Raw genomic sequence first — 20599 nt, forward strand, 5'->3', positions numbered from 1 at the left:
TGTCTTCTCGTACACGTCATCACTCTCACGGTACCCAAAGTAACGCTCTTTGCATCCCCTGCCTACAAGCAAGTGGAAAGAGGTTTGTGCATCTGCCGGAACACCAGGTTTAACGAAAAGACTCGAAACTGACCATGCTTCCGGTAAGATTGTGACAGTACGTAGCCACAGATAAGACTCAGATAAGCACGCGCAAAATACTCCGGACGGGTCCGTGAAGATTAGCGATGCAAGATTGGCGGTTGGCGCAGTTACCGACATCGTTTTAGGTTAATACAAAGGTATTGCATGCATCGTTAGAGAGCGAAGAAGATCCACCGCACATAACGCTCCACACGATGACACTGATTCCGGACACCCAACCCAACGGCAACGAGCCTAGAACAACCGCATATATCGACTCGCCAAGATATCAGTACTACCGCAAGAAGCTCCGTATTGTCGTGATCGGGAGTGGTTTTGCTGGGATATACTTTGCTCGTGAGCCTGCGGAAGGCCATATCATAATTGTGTAATCTGTTGATAAGGCTAATCACGTCGAGCTAGTGCGTGCCGCTGAAAGATTGAAAGATGTGGAAGTGCAAGTCTACGAACGACACCATGAGATCGGTGGGACATGGCTGGTGAATACGTACCTCGGAGCAGCGTGTGACTTCCCATGGTACGTTTTCAGTATTCGTAAGGTAGAATCCCGTGCTGACTAGAGTACAGTCATATCTATACGTATACCTTTGCACCGAACCCGAACTGGAGTCGGGTATATGCAGGGCAGGAGGAGATTTTGGAATATCTGAAAGACGTTGCGGACAAATATAACGTTCGCAAGGCTATCAAATTCAAAGTGAGCGCTACTGCTGTACTTCGACTGTGTCTATGCTGACCTGGCTGGATGATGGTATCACGAATAGCACACTGTGAAAAGCGCATTTTGGAATGAGGTGACCGCACAGTGGGATCTGACAATCGAACATGAGGGAGAGATTGTCAAAGACAGTGCAGACGTGTACGTCAAACAAGAGCTGCAATAGTGAAGTGTAGCCCCAGCTGACTTACTGTGCATAGTTTCATCAACGCGAGTGGTGTCTTGACCGATGCCAAACTGACCGTTCCAGGAATATACAATTTCGAAGGACCCATGCTCCATTCTGCAGAATGGGATTCCACTATCGACTTCAAAGATAAGAATATCGCCTTGATAGGGAATGGTAGTTCGGCTATTCAGCTCTTACCTCAATTACAGACGATGGTCAAGAATGTGGATAATTATGTGCGCAATTCGACCTGGATCACTCCTGCTTTCGCATCCGATCTGACTTTGGAGGTGAGAATACAAGACTTTCATTTCCAACGGCACCGAGAGACTGACACCGTCACAGAAAGGATCGAATGATAATAATCCGTTGTATACAGAGGAGCAGAAGAAAGCCTGGCGTGATGATCCAAAACTGTTCCTAGAGTGAATGACCATTTCCGATATTTGGGTATTGACAGAGGCTGACTTGATTTTGGTTGACTAGATTTCGCAAAGTCGTGAGTCCGAAGGACTTTGAGACCATACTAATCTTCACAGCTCGAACATAATTTCAACAACCATTGGCATCTCGTCAACCCTAATGGCCAAGTCCAAAAAGGAGCACGAAAAGAAGTAGCAGAACAAATGAGAAGGGTTCTCGCGGACAAGCCAGACTTGGCAGAATCGTTGATGCCTGACTGGTCAGTTGTTTTACCCTGCAAGTTTCCGCTCGGAGCTGAAGGTTATACTTCAGGGCGGTGGGATGTCGTCGTGTCAGTCCTGGTGTTGGTTACCTGGAATGTTTGGCAGAAGACAACGTACACGTCATTAGAGACGGGTAAGTTTGATCGCGTGTCACGATACGTCAAACGCAACGTCGCTTGCTGTGGAAGAGACGGGATAGTTCGCTGATACCGATGGTTGGAATAGAATTGAGACTGTCACCAAGGATGGCATTCGTACCATTGACGGGACAATACGCAAATACGATATCATCGTCGCCGCTACAGGATACGACACGAGTCGAAGTGCCAACTTTGAGCTGGTCGGTAGGGAAGGTTTCAGGTTCACTCCAGAGTGGAAACTCGCACCAAGGGGTTATGTGAGTTTGTCGATGGCCCCCAAACCGACAAGAGAGAAGCTGAGTATAATTTGCAGATGGCGCTTGCGATCGAAAACTGTCCCAACTACTTTGTCTTCCATGGACCAAGTGAGTGCCCCAACGCCTTAGCGGACATGAGAGCTGAATATGATCCTTGACAAAGACGCTCCAGTCGGCAATGGATCTACCATCCCGTACATCGAACATGTTGGTGACTACATGATTGAGGCGATACGAAAGCTCCAAACGGAAAACTATAGGACTGTGATGCCTAAACTTCGTGCGATTGAAGCATTCGTGAGTGAAACTGCCGTTAGGCTTCAAGGGCGATCGCTGTCTGACACCTTGGGTAGACACACTACTGCGACACGTACCTCGAGAAGGTGAGTGAATCAACCATATGCATTGAACCAAGTCAGGCTATTCTGTGTATGCTGACCACCTCAATTCGTAACATAGACCATCTTCGCCGATTCTTGTCAATCAACATATAAGAATCGGGAATCAGGAAAGATAAGGGGTCTCTGGCCCGGCAGTGGATGCGCCTACATCGACGTGATCCGTCGACCGAGGTGGGAAGATTACGAATGGGAAGTGGAAGGTGGAGATGATATGATGTTCCATTGGATGGGGAACGGATTCACTGAAGCAGAGTGTGAGTGCATCAGGAGCTTTGGCAATGGTGAGACTGCGTTGGCAATGGTGAGACTGATATAGATATCTGGCGAACATAGTGAGCGGTGGTGATCAAGCATTCTATCTCGACGATGCGATCGCAAATGGTCCTCCCCCACTTGCTTAGAGAGAGTGTTATGTAACATAACGTTGATGATGCAGTCGGGATATGGGTATCGTATCCAGCACGATGTAAAGTTACGACGACGTGCAGTACATGTGCAATCAAATTCACGGTATGCCGTATCAAAATATACCAAAACCCCTTATCTGTAAACCGGAATTTGCGTGCGTAGCGGGTCCGGAGTGGATCGTGAACGCTATCTTCTCGTTAATTGACATGACGACGTCAATAATAACGTTGATTTTCACCAGTGATTGACAAGTATCTAGTATAATCACACAAAGCTGCTTGTTTGAAAACCTCCATCCTAAGCTTATAGCGTGCACCATGACTTCTCCAGAGACCAAGACTGCAGTGTATTCCACTGTCGATGGCGTTGATATCGCCTTGGACTACGTCGTACCGACAAAGGCAAGTCCAGAGAACAAGGCGCCTATCCTGCTTTGGTTCCATGGTGGAGGTGGGTTACAGCTCCGTTTCAGTTCGAGCTGGAACGTTAAAACGAACACTAATATACCTCGTTGCAGGTCTCTTACAGGGCACTCGAAAAGGTACGTCTATGCATGCACATTTGGCTCGTTTTCATCTGACAGCTGACAATCACACCTCTGATAGGCACCTGGCCTCACCTTCGAAATGCACCCGAGAAACATGGTCTCTGTCTCGTATCAGCAGATTACCGACTCGCTCCCCAGACCCGTCTTCCTGGAATCATGGCCGACTTGGTCGCCGTCATGTCTTTCATCCGTTCTTCCGAATTCTCGAAACTCACGGGAGATTCCGTCGATCAGGAGAAGATCATCGTCAGTGGTGGTTCGGCTGGAGGATGGTTGGCACTCCTCATTGGTTCAGGAGTAGGATTTGAGGCTTGTGGGTTGGAAGCCCCGGAGAAACCGTTGGGTATCGCACCGATCTATCCGATAAGTGATCTGCTAGATCCATTCTGGACCACAAAACAGCATCGTGAGTGACTATCAGTGCATTCTGCTTCTGAACGCTGACCGATGTCCATTGCTTTAGCCGTCTCGTACTTCCCACGTGTGATCGATCGATCAGAGCTAGAAGCATATCTCGATCCCAAAGCACCTCCTACCAGCTACTCGACGCTCGACAGCACTCGATCTATCTTCTACCACTACATGGTACAAGAGTAAGTTTGACTCTTGTGATGCTTCGACAAGGATGACGCTGACCGCAAGACTATAGGGGTATTCTGCAAGATCTTCTACTTGACGAAACCGGTATCGAGCCCAACGAGTTCAGTATCGCACCTGCAATCGCATCCGGCAAGGCTACTGTTCCCCCAACATATATAATACATGGAACGTGAGTCAGTCTCTGCGTACGACAACAGTATTGTGTCCCTAATCACGACCAACACTTTCAGCATCGATGACAAAGTCCCCATACAGCAGTCCATCGATGTTGTCGAGGCGTGCAAGGCGAAGGGCTTGCCTGTGGTCTTTGACGCTATTGAAGGTGCCGATCACCTGTTCGATATGAAGGAGGATGTCACGATGGACAACATGTACAAGTTTATAGATTCGTTGCTGTCCAAGTAGCGCGTGGAGCACTTATGATATGATGTATAGATCAGTCCAATCGGCTGAGTGTATAGCGCTCTTGAACTATCAAGACCGGTCGTTCCAGATGTCGCATCTGCCGTTCAATCGAGGTCGAGATCAATTTAATGACTTTCATCATGTGCATACTTCTACTCGTTACACAAATCACTCTAGTATTGGATACTATATATTAGTTGTCGAAGACCTTGTATCTTGATTGATACCCGCAAATCCCCTCTCCGAGCACACAACCTTTCCCCCCAAGCAAAAACATTAGCTCCACAATGGTCGTTCTGTGACACAATGCTGTTGGAGCTGAACTCACCAATCAGGAAGTTTGCAATTCTACCGAGACCGAAAGGGATGTCAACGAGGATGACATCCGCGCTCCACATAAACAGTAGCATCTGGATAGGGTTGGGTGAAGCACCTGCCATCGTTCGAGAGGATAGGTAGCCATCTACACCGAGTCAGGGAAAATCTGATCAGTACTGTGATGCATCTTCAAAATCGAAAGAGGCTAGGAGCTTACAAAAGTTGTGTACTGTGAATGCGTCAATCGGTGTCAATGTCTGCATCCTATATCGAGCGGATACCCATCATCGTCAATGAACCAGGGTCGTCACTCACCAAACGTCTCGTCGAATCCAGGATTATCACCACCTCTCACTGTGATATTGACGTCCAAATCTGTCCCGCTCGCAACGTCGTTCCAGAATGTATGGGGTCGGAAAGGAGGGATGACAACTGATTGACCTTCTTCCAAAGTCCCTTCTTTCCCATCGATACAGTACGCCAGAGTACCAGAGTTCTGAGTGACAGATAAGTAAGCCACAATAACTACAGGCCTGGGATGTGAATCCGACGATGTTGTATAGGGACTCACTACGTGGAATGTCTCAGCCTGAAATAGATGGTAGTGATACGGAGGAGTAGCGGTGGAACCACGACCTTGTCCGGTATGCGGACTACCAGCCTTGAACAGTTGTCGGCTGGTGAAATGATCGGCATCGCCCGAGACGAACCATGTCTGGAGATTTCACATCAGTCAATAGTCTATGCTTTGATCCGTGGTTGGGACATACCTTGAAGTCTCCTCCGAAGTAGTTCCACGATCCATCTTCGTCGACTCGTGGTCGTGTCAGTGTGGGCTTGAGGGAGGTTTCATCAGCGCAATCCTCGGTGATCAGCCACAGTTCGCTCTTACGAGATCCGTAGGTATACGAAGGCTGGGCTCACCTTGGGAATGAGGAACGAAAGAGCCATTGCGATGAGATCTGTCGGGTAGGAGAAGAAGTTGTAAGAGTGGTTGTTACAGGCGGCGTTGAGAAAGAACAACCACGAGATGAAAGTTTGCGATTCAATCAGTATATTTTTTGTCTGACACTTGATCAAAATGTAGACCTTATCTCAATGATCAAAACCATTGCATCCGCATTGACCAAAGAGATATCTCGGATACGACGCTACGCTATCTTTGTCACATTGCGGACGCGGTCGGCGCCGTCGAGATCCGGTGCCTTAGCGGTATCTGTAGCGGTTTGAAGGATGGGAGTGGTATATATTTCAACGACAGACGTATTGTAGTAGTATTGACTGAAGCAGAGACAGCTATGCACATGCACGATGAGTCGAGATCGTGCGCGCTGTCTTGCTGCATGCTATTGTTGTTGTAATTCCTATTTCTTTCCAGGTATTATTTCGTGACCTATCAAAGGTAAAGGTTTCTGCGACGCGACACAGCACACAATAATGTAGCGGTCCCTGCCTTTCACACGCAATTGAATCACTAGATTGAAAGGTCCGATAAAAGTCCACGCAAAAATGCTTTCCATCACCACTGTGAACGAGGGTGGGTCTTGGGTTGGAGGTCCTATATATCCTCTCGCACGTTGATGCATGGCATGAGAGGACCTCGCCGCGCTGTTATAATATCGCCTTTTCGAGCATCCCCCTCGTCGAGTAAATCAAATCAACATCGGCTGCTCTAGATCTGGAACGCGGCGGGTTTCTCTCTTTTACAGGTAAGTTTTCGGCCGAATCTCACTGTGGAGCTGATCAGTGGAGTGAGAAAGAAAGATGAAACGCGATGTACCGTTACCAAAGAACCGCCCTTCCCCATTCTCCATATCCATCCTCGTTTCCCCTTTTCCTTTCCCGTGATAACGTTATGATAAGTAACACGGAAACATAAAGTCAGCGCCCATGACGAATGGACTTGTATTTCCTTACGTTTGTGTACCTTTTTTGTTACATTTTCATTTCACAACACAGTTACGACCAGGTCCGTCTTCTTTTCGCCCTGCGTGAAGTGTATGTATGTATGTATTTATGTATGTACGCGACGATCACCCTCCGCCCCCATTATGACTTGATTACACCCTAATCACGTATCAATTGTCCCGTGTGAGAATGTGTAAACATGGTGACTTGGGCTTACCAAGGGGAACGGAACGGCATATATCATATTTGGACCAACGTGCCGTCACTCGGTGTTTGGTGCAGGTCCGAGTCAGATTCTATCAATACCTCCCCTTTCTTTGCTCTTAGCGTTGCCGTTTGTCACGGGGAGGTGAGATGGTCATGGGGTTCGAGTGTACAAATAGACATGAACGATCCAGTAGTGAGACAGTAAGATAGCCCAAATGGCTTGGCAGATACAGCACGTTCCCTATTCTCGGTTAGATCAGATTGTAAGATTGTAAGGTTGTACGGTTCATGTGCCGTAAAGACGGAAACTACGGATATGACCGTCAAATATAGTAGTAGTGTTGGTTATTCTGTTCCTCGTCTCACTCGGCTTCTTGGCACTCTTGCCTTCACTGCATGATTCGGACCGGACCATATTTGAAGGTGATCAGAGCGCACGGGATGGAAGCAAAACAGGGCAAGGGGGTCATGCACGATGCACCGAGCGAGAGATTGTATCCTCGGCGCCATTATCACTCGGTGTCGGGCATTTCGGCGTCGTGCTTCTTTCTTACGTGCGAACGTGATTGAATGATTACAGAAGCATCTTAACATGTTCCTCTCCCGTCGCGCCTTTTGAGAGTTGTGATGAGAGACAGACAGGATCAAGGACGGTCCGAGCTTTTTCGATTTGTGATCGGGGGTGGTGAAGGGTGTAAGGTTAGCATGCAGCCACCGACGAAACAACAAAGGAACAAAGGAAGAGGAGAGCGTGTCAGGGCATTAACGTGAGGGTCGTGTTGAAGCAATCAATCAATCAACGAACGCCTCCCCCGTGTTACATCAATCGCAAAAGGGAGGGGGGAAAGGGATATAAGTATAGGCTTCATGCTTCTTAAGAAGTGGACCTCCCCCCCCTTTCCAATCTTATCCATACACACATCTGTTCTCTACTCTTTTCTTCTATTGGACTTTATCAACTTTACCACTGTGAGTGTTCATGGGTCAAGCAATAAGCGATAGCTGGAACACTGAAGTTGATGCGATTGTGAGCTGACTTGAATTGCTTTTGCTGCGCCTCGACCTTCCTCCAACTATTTGACATAATCAACGTCACGGACACCCGCCTGCGCAATCTTTATCTGTTGTGATCCGCAGTAAACCTTACAAATCTCACAAAATGCTCGCTCTTGCTCTTGTTCCCGTTCTCGGTGCTCTCGCTGCCAGTGAGTTAGCAGTTGACCTACATGCCAATCTTCAGAGTAGCACTGACAGCTTCACTCCTCCTCGCACAGCCGCTCAGATCACCCCTCGACACATGGCCCTTTTCCCTCGTCAACTCGATGCGTCTACCATCCCCGCCGCTTGTACTTCGTCCTGTAACGTCGTCATCCCCATCTACCAAGCCTGTACGACCGGTAACACCAACGGATGTCTCGCTGTTTGTGAGCAGAGCAACTTTAGCGGGTTCATCGACTGTTTCAACTGTGTCGAGGCTCAAGAGGCTGGAGGTGTTCCCGCCTCTCTCCAGGCTCAGTTGGACAGCGCTATCGATGAATTGAAGGATGCATGTGCCTCGGCTGGTTCTACCGTCACCGGTAGCTTGAGGTGAGTGCTTCTTGTGCCTGGTACAGTAAGAGCTCCGAGGCTGACTTGACTCGTTCCCTCCTTTCCCGCAGCAACGCCGTCCCTGCTACTGGTTCTGCCTCCGCGACCGGCTCCGACGCCGGTCTTCTCAGCTCCATCGCAGACTTCACCACCGCCGTCTCCGGCACCACCATCGCCGCTGGTGGTACTTCCGTCACTTCTCGAGTTATCAGTGCTGTATCAAGCGCCGCTCCTGTAAGTGTCTTAGTCGGTGTCATGAGTCATGAAATCCGATCTGACGAGTCCGTTCCCTATGCAGACCGCTGCTTCCTCCGCTGCTCCTGCTGCTGGCACCACCGCTGCCGGCACTGCTCCCGCTGCCTCATCCGCCCCTGCGACCCCTGCCTCATCCGCCTCCGCTGCTAGCGGTGCTTCTCCCGTCGTCCAAAAGGCTCTCGGCGGTGTCGTTGCTGTTATCGGTGTCGTTGGAGGTGCTATGATGATGCTTTAAGGAGCGGTCGTCAAAGCTGGATAGAGCTGAAAAGCGCTAGACAGGAAGAGGGGTTGCTGGGTCTTCCTTAAAACATGACTTTATAGTAGTAGCTGTTCGGCAGGTCGTTTAAAAGCTGGGTTCAGTAGATGAAATCGGAGGACGAGGACTTTCTATGCAATGCGTTTATGGGTATAATCAAGTTGGTGCGAATGTCAGCTATCCGCGCAATTCAATCAGTATGAGAGGACATAGTCCTGGCGATTCTCCCCAGCGGAGGCCGAGATGTCGCCTGGTACTGATGCGTGATAAAGTGATGACCCGTTATGGTGATCGAAGCCTGATGACATGCAGCATTGGTGATATGGTGTGCCTCCAGCTTTCCTGGTCAGTCTCAAGTCGATACGAGGTTGTCGTGGATATATGACAACTACAAGATGAAAACAAGCAAAGCAATAACGACGAAATGCTAACGGATGATGATGTGGAGGTTGATTTCATCTTGCTTCCTCTAACTTACATCTTCTCTTCCATTCAATCACCGACAAGGCATCACAACGCGCACGCATAGCGATATCGTGTAGCTCTATACCCCCTCGCCGGTGAACCTCTCACCGACGAGCTGTAACACTAATGCTTCTTCTCGCTTGGGGTTTGGTGGTCGTCTCATCATGGATGGTTTGCAATGTCGAGGGGATGAAAGATTCGCAGAGGTTGGCATTGAGAGACGAGACGAGGGCTGTGAGTGTGTTGGATAATCAATTGGACGCGGCAAGCGATTAGTAAAGCTGACAATGATGCACCTAGCTCTTCCGTCATGGATATGAGGGGTATATGAAGTATGCCTATCCAGCGGTGAGCAATCTAGTCCTCCAACATAGACTCGTCCCTACCTCGTCAGACACTCAGTTGCTGATCTATACTCTACTTTCGTTCGCGCAACCCTCTCCTTCCGATCGCTTAACCCTTAATCGACCTCTTCGCTGCTTATATCTAAACAGGACGAGCTCCGTCCTCTCTCTTGTGCACCTATGCATCGTTCCCCCGACCCTGCCAATTTCGGGATCAACGATATCCACGCCAATGTCTCCATGACCCTCCTTGATACCCTCTCCACTCTCCCACTCATCCACCCGGCAGCATATCCCAATGCTCTCTATCTCATCTCGACGCGAGTATCTTTCGATCAAGATGTCAAGGTCCAAGTGTTTGAAATGACCATCAGAGCTCTGGGGGCTCTGTTATCGACTTATCAGTACTTGGACGCTTTACCCGATGACGAAGAAAGACAAGCGGCAATCTTGGGTTTGGAGCACGATGACAGGTTGTCTTGGAAGAAGATAAAATGGGGATCGTCAACGGATAAAACGAAGAAGAAGGTCGATGTGAAGCAGTATCGAGGAAGGATGTTGGAATTAGCACATGATTTGGGGAAAAGGATGTTACCTGCTTTCGCGACCTTGACGGGATTACCATACGCCAGAGTCAACCTCCGTCATGGTGTAGACAAGGGAGAGAGTATAGAGACTTGTGAGTTGATGTGGCGGTTGTTCTCGAAGTGCCAAGCGGCAGCTGATCATAAAGGAAGAAAAGGTACTGCAGGAGCCGGAAGTTTGATCTTGGAGTTTGCTCTACTTTCCAGATTGACAGGAGACGATCGTTTCGAGGTGAGTAAACCACTCGCTTGGTCTGACGAGTCACGATGTGGTTACTGGTCAGTTTCGAGCTGACCATGGCACTGTCCCGCAGAAAGTAGCTCAGCGAGCATATCTCGCGTTGTGGAACAGACGATCCCAACATGATCTGCTGGGTAATACCATCGGCGTGACTCATGGTCACTGGCTCATGCCTGGTCTCAGCGGTGTAGGGGCAGGGATGGATAGTTTCTTTGAATATGGGATCAAAGCGGGTATTATGCTTGGTGAGCTCTTGTCGATCACAAAAGTCAGGTCAGAGCGAGCTAATTTATCCGGCGATCATTTGAAGACGACGACACGTATTATGACATATTTCACGACTCTTATGCTGCTGTGCAAACGCATGTACGGACGCATGATGGCTTCATCGTAAGTACGACATAACTGTTCTCCTCGTCACCTTCCTGCCTCTGCTTTGCAACATCGGCTGCACTCTGAGCTGATCTGACGATACCTACAGTACCGACCGGTCCAGACTCGTTTTCTCACCCCTTCCGCACCGTCGACCATCGATTCCCTCTCTGCCTTCTTACCTGGTATGCAAGTCTTAGCGGGCGATATCGAATCTGCCATCAAATCACACCTCGTCTTTTGGAATCTGTGGAGAAAGTATAGCGCGATACCAGAAAGTTGGTCTTGGGGTGAAGGGTTCAAGAGAATAGAGTGGGGAGGATGGCCAGGTAGACCAGAGTTCATCGAATCGACGTATTATCTCTATCAGGTCAGCAGTTCGAACTCAATTGACGAAGGCACGCTCGGCAGACAAGGGCAAGCAGCTGACATGGTTTATTTGTGATCTGTAGGCCACGAGAGATCCCTTCTATCTGCGAGTTGGCGAGAGAGTCCTGACCGATCTTAAGAGACGGACGAAGACGCGATGTGGTTTCGCAACGATCAAGAATGTGATCACAGGCGAGGTGAGCGCAATTGTCAGGGAGGTGTGACATAGAGCTAATGTAGAAGACGTAGCTTGAGGATAGAATGGAGAGCTTCATGCTTTCTGAGACTCTCAAAGTGAGTGCTTACCTCTCATTATCCCGAAGTGTATCAGAGCTCGGACTGACACGACTGCCACTGATCCCAGTACCTCTACCTCCTCTTTTCGGACACACCGTTTCCTAACTCCAACAAAGTTTTCACGACCGAAGGTCATCCACTCTACATGCCGACCGATCGCCTGCGACCTCCTTCTCCTCCCAGAAGAGCAATGCGTAAAGGCGAAAATCCAACTTGTCCAATCTACGTCCCTACTCTGGCTCCTGTTTCTGTCGCAGGGGATGCCGGGATCGTGGTCGGGATAGAAGGGAGAGCAGAGTATGAGTATGCTAGAGGGATCGTGTTTGGTTGGGGGGAAGATGGGTTGGAAGTGGAAGAAGATGGAAAGAATAGGATGTGGTGGGATGGCGGAGTTTGTCCAATCCCTTCTTCACCCAAATTCGTAAGTCATGTAATATCAGCGAACGCATCTTCCATCACGACATGCTGATGTCATATCACCACTGCAGGCGTTCAACATCGTCCTCTCACCTTTGAACACCACCGACCCCTCCGACGTCACTGCCAACCTACCGCCTGAAGATCGCGCTCCTGGTCTGCAGAAAGTTGACCAAGATCCAAACTCGGGGAACTGGTTGATACATGATGTAGAAGGATTAAGGCTGGGTGTGAGATGGCGTTTCGACGGGAGAGGTTATGATGTGGCAAGTAGTGAGTGTTGGTGTAACTCTCTCTTACCGGTCGAGGACACGGTGTGAGGTGCGGGCTTGTGTTAGCGACTTGGGATAGCCTTCACCCTTGTATCCAGTGCTGACCTCTGTACGCAGTCGGTCCTCACCGAGTCCGTCAAGGTCAACAAGTCCTGATTACCGACCCTTCCATGCTCGACCATCTCCCCGTTGTCTCCTCACCTCCATCAGACATACCGACGACGCACAACCCACCCGAAGTCATCCTTCGCTTCACGGCGTACTCATTACACCATTCTCTGGTGGATCAAGCGGAAGTCAAAGACGAAGGAGAGGCTTTCTTACACGTCTTAGGAGCGACTGCTCTTTTCGGCAAAGATTTCGGCAAAGCAGCGAGGTCTGCTCAAGCGGATAGTGGCCAAGAAGATGGCGCTGGAAGCGGATGGCAGCTTGGTGGTAAAGGATTGAGAGTTGTCATTCCTCCCAACTTGATCGAGACCAATTCGAAATCAGCTCAAACACATGCGGTCGACAGCGAGAGTGGTAGCTCTGGAGCGGGGGCTGGCTTGTCTGATGGTTGTTCGTCGTTCGATTGGACATCATTGGATGTCCAAGATGGAGAAGAATATGTCTTGTTGCTCACAAGAGGAAGTTGTACGTTCCTGGACAAACTTGTCAATGCGAAAAGAGTAGGAGCGTCAGGTATCTTAGTCGTAGGATTACCTCCATCCACCGCTACTACTAGTACAGGGACAGGGGGAGAGGGAGAGCGCACGGAGAGTCTGGAGAATGATAGTGGATGGACACAAGAAGGACTCATTAGACCTTCGGCGGAAGAAGATGATCTCTCGCACGAAGCCGGCTTGGACGAGATTGGCATGGTTTATACCGAGTATCTCGTAGGAGAGGTAGTGGACCGATTCGTAAGAGCGGAGAAGAAGGATGTGAGAGTAGAGATATTCAGTATTGAAGGAAGAGAAGAAGTCGCTCCCTCAACTGGCGCAGAGGGAATTTCATCATCATCGACACGAAAGGCGGAACAGAGAGGAAGACGGCGAAAGGGAGAGAAAGATAGAGATCCTACGAGAGAAGGAAAGTTGATGGTTGGGGAATGGGAAATTTGGAATTTGAGAGTTGTGGAGAAACCTCCGCCGTAAATGGGGAATCAGCATTATTTGAGAGCATGCAGCGGTTATTTGTGTCTTTCCTGGTGATTGTATGGCGCACCTGGACCATGGCCAATATACGTCTCCAATGTTATTCGTTACAGTTACACTGCGGCGCAAGGTTAGACACAGGCAGCAGACAATGTCAGTGGCTTTGTGAGATGATCCGTGAGCTGAACTGTACGGGTCACCTTCTCTATCCGAACCAATGCATGATCACATCGTTTCACTGAATATTACTCCTTGAACAACACACCCACTGCAAACGCTTACTGGGAGAGCTTCTCCTTGAGCAAGTTCTTGAGGGTCGCACCGTCCTTGGCGAAACCTCGGATACCCTCGTGGAGCTTGTCGAAAGCCATGACGTCGTCGAAGAGAGCCCATCTGAACTTGGCCTCGTCGTCAAGGTAAGAGACCTTCTCGATGGGCTCGTTGTTGGCAGTAGCGGCGTCGAGCTTCTTGGGGATAGGAGCGCTATATGAACAGGCGAATGTAAGCGAGACAGCAAAGGTATACCGGGAGAATCGCAATCCACTCACTCGGACTTGGCCAATTCCTCGAGGAGCTTGGGAGCAATGGTCAAGAAGTCACAACCGGCCAAAGCGGCGATCTCGCCAGTGTTTCGGAAAGAGGCACCCATGACGATGGTCTTGTAACCGTGTTGCTTGTAGTAGCTGGAAGCGGAAGAGCGGCAGAACACTAGTCAGCAATGTATCATGCCATTGCATTGATCGGTTCGTGCTCACTTGAAGATCTTCTGGACAGAGACAACTCCGGGGTCCTTCTCACCAGCGTAGTCGGCATCGGGGTTAGCCTTCTTGTACCAGTCGAGGATCTGAGTAAAGAACGGATTAGCTCAGCCGTTACACGAAACATCACGCTGAAGCCACTCACTCGACCGACGAAGGGGGAGATAAGGGTGACACCAGCCTCGGCACAGGCGACGGCTTGGCCGAAACCGAAGAGGAGGGTGAGGTTACAGCTGAAGAAGCATTGTCAGCTTTATGTGATTCTGACATAACGTGGACGCGGATGCGACTTACTGGATACCCTCAGCCTCGAGCTCCTTGGCGGCCTGGATACCCTCGTAGGTGGAAGCGATCTGCACAGGAAGAGAGGGTTAAACACTGCTGCGCGTTCGTATTACTGAGTGACTTACCTTGATCAAGATTCGGCTCTTGTCAATACCCTGCTCCTTGTAAAGGTCAATGATCTGGTGGGCCTTGTTGATAGTGGCCTCTGTAATAATGCAAGAGTAGATGTCAGTTGTGCGGTGTTCATCCGTCGTATTAGCCAATTAACTCACGTTTGTCGAAGGAGAATGAAGCGTCAACCTCGGTGGAAACTCGACCAGGGACAACCTTGAGGATCTCCTTACCGAACTCGACGAGGAGTCGATCAAGAGCGTTCTCGGACTGGGTGGCGAGGTCACTGTAAGGCAGACACCAGTTCAGCTATGGCTCTAGACGGCTATCTAAAGGTTTCGACGAGGAGCGTGCAGAGATAGTCGGTTGATGTTGAATGGTAATAGCAAAGGAAGTCCAAGGCATTGAAACAGAGAACGGTCACTCACCCGCCCTTCTCCTTGCCGTAAGCGACAGCGGGCTCGATGAGCTTGGCGTACTTCTCGAGCTTGGTAGCGGCGAGACTGTCCAAGACAAGGATGGATCAGCTTGAGTTGTTATCAGCCGAATCCGCTTTGACTCACATCAATGAAGGGTTGGTGGTAGCGTCTTGGGGCTTGTAAGCGGCAATGGACTCGAAGTCACCAGAGTCGGAGACGACAGTGGTACCGGAGCTATAGTAAGTAAGTCAGTAAGACTGTTCTTGTTCGGATGACAGACGGGTGGCGCAGAACGTGTCTTCTTTCAGCGTGCCGGTGTGAGGATGGATTGGAACAACCAAGGTGGAGTTGGAAAAGACAATCAATGGTAACGTACGCTTTGAGGGCGTCAAGAGAAGAAGGCATTGTTATTGTTCTGTTACTTTTGATCTGGTGTTAGAGAAGAGAGCAAGAGTTGAGTTGATTTTGTTGTTCGAAAAGCGAAAACAAAGAAAAGTTGAGAAATGGAAGATGTTGGAATGTGGATGGATGGGATGGGATGGATACTGCTGCTAGTGGGGATACTGGTTCGCGGTATTGTTCGTCATTAGTCACTGCAACTCTACCGAGGCGAGAAGGGATGACGGTATTGCGCGTTAAACTCCGCAAGCGGGGCGGAATGAATTAAGAATGATTTGATACATTATTTGCATTTCCCACACAACACAACGGTCCGTCTTTGCCGAGCAATGTGGCACTTTTCTCATTGGTAACAATCATCTTCCTGCATACGTGTGTCGATCCGAATGATGACACGAACAGTACATACCCGTGCGGTATGTCGGTGAGTCGGTCAGACAGAGGTCCTAGCAGACGACGTTGGAGACTTTGGGACATACTCGACCTCAACTCGTAGCCAAGGTACAACACATACAAATATGCTGAAGATCAAAAGATCAAGATCCACCGTGCTGGAACCGTACGTAAATTACATCGGACCGGTCTATCCGCACAGCGAGTGGATCTATTGCTTGATTGCTTCGTGTTTATTTCGGTGGGGCAGATCTATCTTCAAATGGTTTTGTGTGCTTGGGTGGAGTTAAGAGCCTCGTTCATACACGAGATAAACGTGATATATAATCAGAAGCATGCATCACAGGGATTGCTTCGAAATTGTCCCAAGTTAAATACTCCTCTTGTTGCATTTGGTCATGATCTTGAATCGTGGTTTTATTGCAATTTGCCTCCTTGCGATGGTATGGCATGCATAAAACAACCTTCACCCATCTGTATTCTACATTCCATTAAAAAGTGCCACATCCCGAATATGATTGTCACCATTACCCGATAATGCCGAAGTCCGGGATGAGGGGAGAGAGAGGGGTTAGCACCTTGAACACCCTCGTTTCAGCCGCCACGTTCCTGTCCTGGTTCCACCGGGAAATCTGGACCAGCTGTTATATTCTCGGCGGCAATTTTATAATGCACTGTATGAATGTCGAAGAGATGATGGACTTATAATACATAAATGATAATGTGGGAATGTATGACGAGGAGGGATAAAGGATACGCAACAACACCGCTAACACAGCATCGCTTGTTTTATGTGCATGTATATGTATCCCTCTCACGTTGGGATGTCAACAACATGGCTTCAAACAGTCTAAAATGGGTGGGATGACATCAAACTTATCCGACTGTCAAGATATATCAATTGCCACACGGTGAATTGTTTTTTTTTCCTGAACAAGGGCATGAGACGGGAGGAAGTACACGAGGAGAGGGAGCGAGGGGGAAAGGGAAAAAGGGCAAAGGGCAAGGAGTAAACAACAATTAATGTCTTATGGGATGTGTTCAAAACAACGATACGGTGTATAATAAATCATTTTTGGGGTCCTTTACTCAAAACAGCAACAACAAGGTAAACACTCACTCCAACAGCGCAAATGGTCAATGGTCAATGGGATGGGACATGGCAAGGGAAGGGAAGGGGAGACCGCATGCATCGATGGTTGTTCTTGGTACTCTCACTCTGTCTCTCACTCTCACTCCATCGTGCATCAAGTTTTCATCAACTCATCTACTGACTGATCATATCTATCTGTACACCGACATTCACTCGTTCATTATAATCAACAATCGTTTGTTCACCACCACACCTCTACTCGACTTCCACCAACGCATCAACAACAACAATAACGATAACAACCGACGGAGTGAATCGGAAAGGGATATAACCTGACACAGCAATCAATCGTAGAAGAGGACCGTGCGACAGACAAGGGAAAAGGAGAACAAAGCGCTGCTACTCCGCACACACACGCATCACCCAACTACATCGACATTCTCCTCGACTTGTCTTTCTCTCTCTCGTCGACACATCATCGCATTCATCTCGACCACACCCTACGCCTATCCTATCATCCCCTGGTGACTCCATTTGAGAATTGATCAAAACATTCACCGACACTCCCTTCAACACCCTCCTTTGACAAATCACTAACAGCTATCACACCACACGCTCTCTCTTTCACGCTTTGACTAGCAACTACATCGACAGTAACGATTACATAGAGGTTTCTGGAAACCCAACATCTTATCAACTCGACGACACAAGCGAGACTAAACAGAGAGAAATCAGTGATTCTCGATTCGCCCGCCCAGTTGCCCTTGTGAGTTTAGTTTCATACTCGGAATGTCTCAATGGGAGGAGAACAGGTAGCAGTCTGGTGTACTGTTCACCAAGCCACTTCTACCATTTTTCTCTTCCTTCTTGCGGAGGATCGCTTGGGTTCATCTACTCCTATGTTGTCGATGACAAAGATGAGATGACTGTTCGCTGACGTCGCTCCACCTCTTCTCTTTCTACCTACTTGTCTGTCCTCGACACGATCGTTGTCAACCGATTCGCCCACGCAGATCAACCCACACTCTTTTCGAAACTTCCACCATGATCCCCTCGTTTGCTGGCCGTGTTGGCCTCGCAGGGGCTTCTGCTCATCACAACAACGTCAAGAGATCCGCGGAGAAGCGAGGTGAGTGAAGGTGCAAATACTCCACACCCATGGCGTGCTGACGTCCTTCTCATTGACAGCTTGTAACCTCGCTGCTGGCGGTCTCTACCTCTACCCTAATGCTTCCTCCGTCGTTGACGCTACTCAACCTCTCACCTTCAAGTGGGACACGTCATGCGCTGTCAACTCCCCCAACGTCGATCTTTACCTCTACGAAGCCGCTGGTAACATCAAGACTTGGACCAACATTCCTTTCAGCGACGGACGATATCAGGTTACTCTTAAACCCAAATGGTGGAACGACACAACCACCGCTCAACTTCAGATGAGCATCATTGACAGCGGTGCTGCTTCATGGGACACGTCTTCGCCTCCTGGTCCAGTCTTCACGGTCAACTACCCCGAGTCTGCAATGTACTCCACCACTCTCGTAAACGGTCAAGCTCGAACTTCCACCGCTGCTGTCGCCGCCACCCAAAGCAAAGATGCCGTCTTCGAGACTGTTTCCAGTGCCAACACTGGTGACAAGGCTGGCATTTCCAAGGGTGGAATCGCTGCGGCCGTCGTCGTCCCTCTCTTGGTTCTTGGTATCCTCATCGGTGTGGCGATCAGATTCTGGAGAGCGAGGGAGAACGAGAAGAGGAAGAGATGGTCTCAGGCTCTCTCCACCCATTCAAACCTCGAATGGGAGAAGGGTGCTCAACCTGGAGAGAAGCCTCACTCCATCCTCGGACGACCTTCTATCGGTGGTCGACCCAGCATGTCCTCTTACGGTGGTAACGGTGCTCGACCCACTTCTTCCGTCTACGCTGTCGAGAACAACATGGCCGGTGCAGGTGCTGGACATTTGGTCCACTTCCAACGACCTGGTGCCGGTCTCCGATCTCACTCCGCCGACAACGTCAGCTCCTCCAGTCAAAGTCAACTTCGAAGCTCGGTCGTCATGCCAGATGGAAACGTTCGTCAATCCCGAATCAGCTTCGCAGATACCGCCAGACCCGATCGACGATCTCGTTTGTCTTTTGCTGGCGATCTCCGACCTGCTGTCCAATCTTCTGTCGGACGTCTTCCCGGTGCTTCTAAATCCGCTTCCGAACTCAACACTCCTAACCGAAAATCCGCCGCCTACGCTACTGGTTCCGCTCTCGATGATGAGGAGGAGGACATCAACGTTTCGCCTTCGCAAGTCCAGGGTCCTAACGGTTTTGCTGAAGCCGACCTGAGACGTCTCAGCCAAGGTCAACGAACGGGTCGAAGAAGTTTCATGTCGTTCGGTGGTGGTGACAAGCGACGAGAATCTACCGCTAGCGCTTTGTCAGCGGACGACTTCAAGTCTGCTGCCAGTGCTCGAGGCAGTGTCGATGAGCTCCGTGATATGGAAGCCGTCATGCTTATGCGTCGATCCATGATCTCTCAACACTCCAACATGCACCCTGACTCTCCCAACCCCGCTTACGACTCCAACGCCGTCGAAGTCGTTGAGAACGAGGTCCCCGCCCTTCCCGCTGCTCCTTCCCCCGTCGCCGGCGCTAGCACCGTTGCTTACGGTCCCGATCAGATGCTCGCTGTTTACGCCGCCCGAGGCAAGGTCTCCCCTTCTCCCACCCCTTCCACTCCCACTTTCAGCGCCGCTCCTCTTGCCCAAAACCTCGCTCCACCTAAACCCACTGCCACTCGACAAAACTCTGGCATGAGATTGCTCACCAGTCTCGGAAAGAAGGCCAACGATGATGCTGCCGCCATGCCTCCTCCTGCTGCTCCCGCACCTGGAGACATGCGATCATATGTCCACCTCAACCGAGGAACCGTCAGCTCAGCAGTCATCGATGCTCTCCCTCCCCCCGGTCCTCGAGGCGTCACCTCTCCCACCGGTGAACGACCGCCTAACGGTCTCAACGTTCCCGGCGCTTCTGCTACTCGACAAAGCGGTATGAGCGATGGCAGTCGATACAGCCAAGAAGTAGAGGAGGAGCAAGTTGGCGAGGCTCAATAAGCGCAGCTAAGCAAGCTTATGTAAGGAAGTGTGTGATTCGGTCAACATCTGTATTTTTTTTTTCTATTCTTCTCTTCTCAACAACCAGGACAATTTGTACATATCCAATATGTACCCGTACAGTACTTTGTGGTTCGATACCCATCTTTATAAACTGCTCGCTCTTTTTTTTGGGATGACTCGTTCTCGTCTCGTCTCGTCTCTACTCGTCTAGTCTGAATATATGTGAATCAAGTTATATTTTCCTGTGATTATGGATTACTTGCGACTCATTTTGCGCAGACGCGATGCAGACGGTGTGCCGCGTGTAATCAAGTCATGATGATCGGGATGTCATCATGACAGCAGTTGCCAGTGTCATAGTGAGCGGCAAGACGTGGGCGAGCGAGCGAGACGCTTCTTGTATCGGTACTGTAGACAGGAAGTCTGATACCGAGTGTATCTCTCGCTCTCACTTTTGATCAGACCTTCAGGAAGGTTGTCCACTGGATGATACTCGGCGAAGCTTCCCAGCCGCCATGGGTGAATTGGTAGATC

The 20599-nt window shown here is 49.7% G+C and overlaps 7 protein-coding genes across 7 annotated transcripts; 5 read left to right on the forward strand and 2 right to left on the reverse strand.

Annotated features, from left to right (window-relative positions):
- Positions 1 to 134: 134 nt before the first annotated feature.
- CI109_106717 (uncharacterized protein) lies at positions 135 to 2916 on the forward strand (the record flags this gene model as incomplete). The annotated part of the gene is made up of 16 exons (XM_065967897.1): positions 135 to 143; positions 270 to 480; positions 547 to 661; positions 712 to 841; positions 909 to 1003; positions 1063 to 1321; positions 1377 to 1456; positions 1518 to 1527; positions 1571 to 1713; positions 1767 to 1850; positions 1943 to 2114; positions 2171 to 2222; positions 2278 to 2411; positions 2468 to 2497; positions 2574 to 2769; positions 2849 to 2916. 16 exons carry the CDS (start codon positions 135 to 137, stop codon positions 2914 to 2916), a joined length of 1788 nt encoding a protein of 595 aa, XP_065823969.1.
- A 324-nt stretch (positions 2917 to 3240) lies between these two features.
- CI109_106718 (uncharacterized protein) lies at positions 3241 to 4475 on the forward strand (the record flags this gene model as incomplete). Its single annotated transcript, XM_032002217.1, has 6 exons — positions 3241 to 3373; positions 3441 to 3464; positions 3529 to 3876; positions 3934 to 4063; positions 4120 to 4239; positions 4301 to 4475. The coding sequence occupies 6 exons, from the start codon at positions 3241 to 3243 to the stop codon at positions 4473 to 4475; spliced, it is 930 nt and encodes a 309-aa protein (XP_031863774.1).
- A 193-nt stretch (positions 4476 to 4668) lies between these two features.
- CI109_106719 (uncharacterized protein) lies at positions 4669 to 5744 on the reverse strand (the record flags this gene model as incomplete). Its single annotated transcript, XM_065967898.1, has 6 exons — positions 4669 to 4730; positions 4804 to 4938; positions 5109 to 5289; positions 5365 to 5508; positions 5564 to 5629; positions 5718 to 5744. 6 exons carry the CDS (start codon positions 5742 to 5744, stop codon positions 4669 to 4671), a joined length of 615 nt encoding a protein of 204 aa, XP_065823970.1.
- Positions 5745 to 8067: 2323 nt separating this feature from the next.
- On the forward strand, positions 8068 to 8985 carry CI109_106720 (uncharacterized protein; the record flags this gene model as incomplete). The annotated part of the gene is made up of 4 exons (XM_032002215.1): positions 8068 to 8113; positions 8183 to 8495; positions 8567 to 8729; positions 8794 to 8985. 4 exons carry the CDS (start codon positions 8068 to 8070, stop codon positions 8983 to 8985), a joined length of 714 nt encoding a protein of 237 aa, XP_031863772.1.
- A 675-nt stretch (positions 8986 to 9660) lies between these two features.
- CI109_106721 (uncharacterized protein) lies at positions 9661 to 13503 on the forward strand (the record flags this gene model as incomplete). The annotated part of the gene is made up of 12 exons (XM_032002214.2): positions 9661 to 9705; positions 9772 to 9819; positions 9966 to 10494; positions 10558 to 10631; positions 10714 to 10885; positions 10951 to 11030; positions 11122 to 11382; positions 11465 to 11578; positions 11631 to 11675; positions 11746 to 12099; positions 12167 to 12368; positions 12485 to 13503. 12 exons carry the CDS (start codon positions 9661 to 9663, stop codon positions 13501 to 13503), a joined length of 2943 nt encoding a protein of 980 aa, XP_031863771.2.
- Positions 13504 to 13781: 278 nt separating this feature from the next.
- Positions 13782 to 15481, reverse strand: CI109_106722 (transaldolase; the record flags this gene model as incomplete). The annotated part of the gene is made up of 10 exons (XM_032002213.1): positions 13782 to 13986; positions 14052 to 14186; positions 14259 to 14347; positions 14407 to 14494; positions 14556 to 14614; positions 14672 to 14751; positions 14819 to 14943; positions 15086 to 15160; positions 15221 to 15310; positions 15453 to 15481. 10 exons carry the CDS (start codon positions 15479 to 15481, stop codon positions 13782 to 13784), a joined length of 975 nt encoding a protein of 324 aa, XP_031863770.1.
- A 2524-nt stretch (positions 15482 to 18005) lies between these two features.
- CI109_106723 (uncharacterized protein) lies at positions 18006 to 20062 on the forward strand (the record flags this gene model as incomplete). Its single annotated transcript, XM_032002212.1, has 2 exons — positions 18006 to 18090; positions 18150 to 20062. The coding sequence occupies 2 exons, from the start codon at positions 18006 to 18008 to the stop codon at positions 20060 to 20062; spliced, it is 1998 nt and encodes a 665-aa protein (XP_031863769.1).
- Positions 20063 to 20599: the final 537 nt, after the last annotated feature.

Source organism: Kwoniella shandongensis, chromosome 13 (genome assembly GCF_008629635.2).
Source record: "Kwoniella shandongensis chromosome 13, complete sequence".
Taxonomy (NCBI): Eukaryota; Fungi; Basidiomycota; class Tremellomycetes; order Tremellales; family Cryptococcaceae; genus Kwoniella; species Kwoniella shandongensis.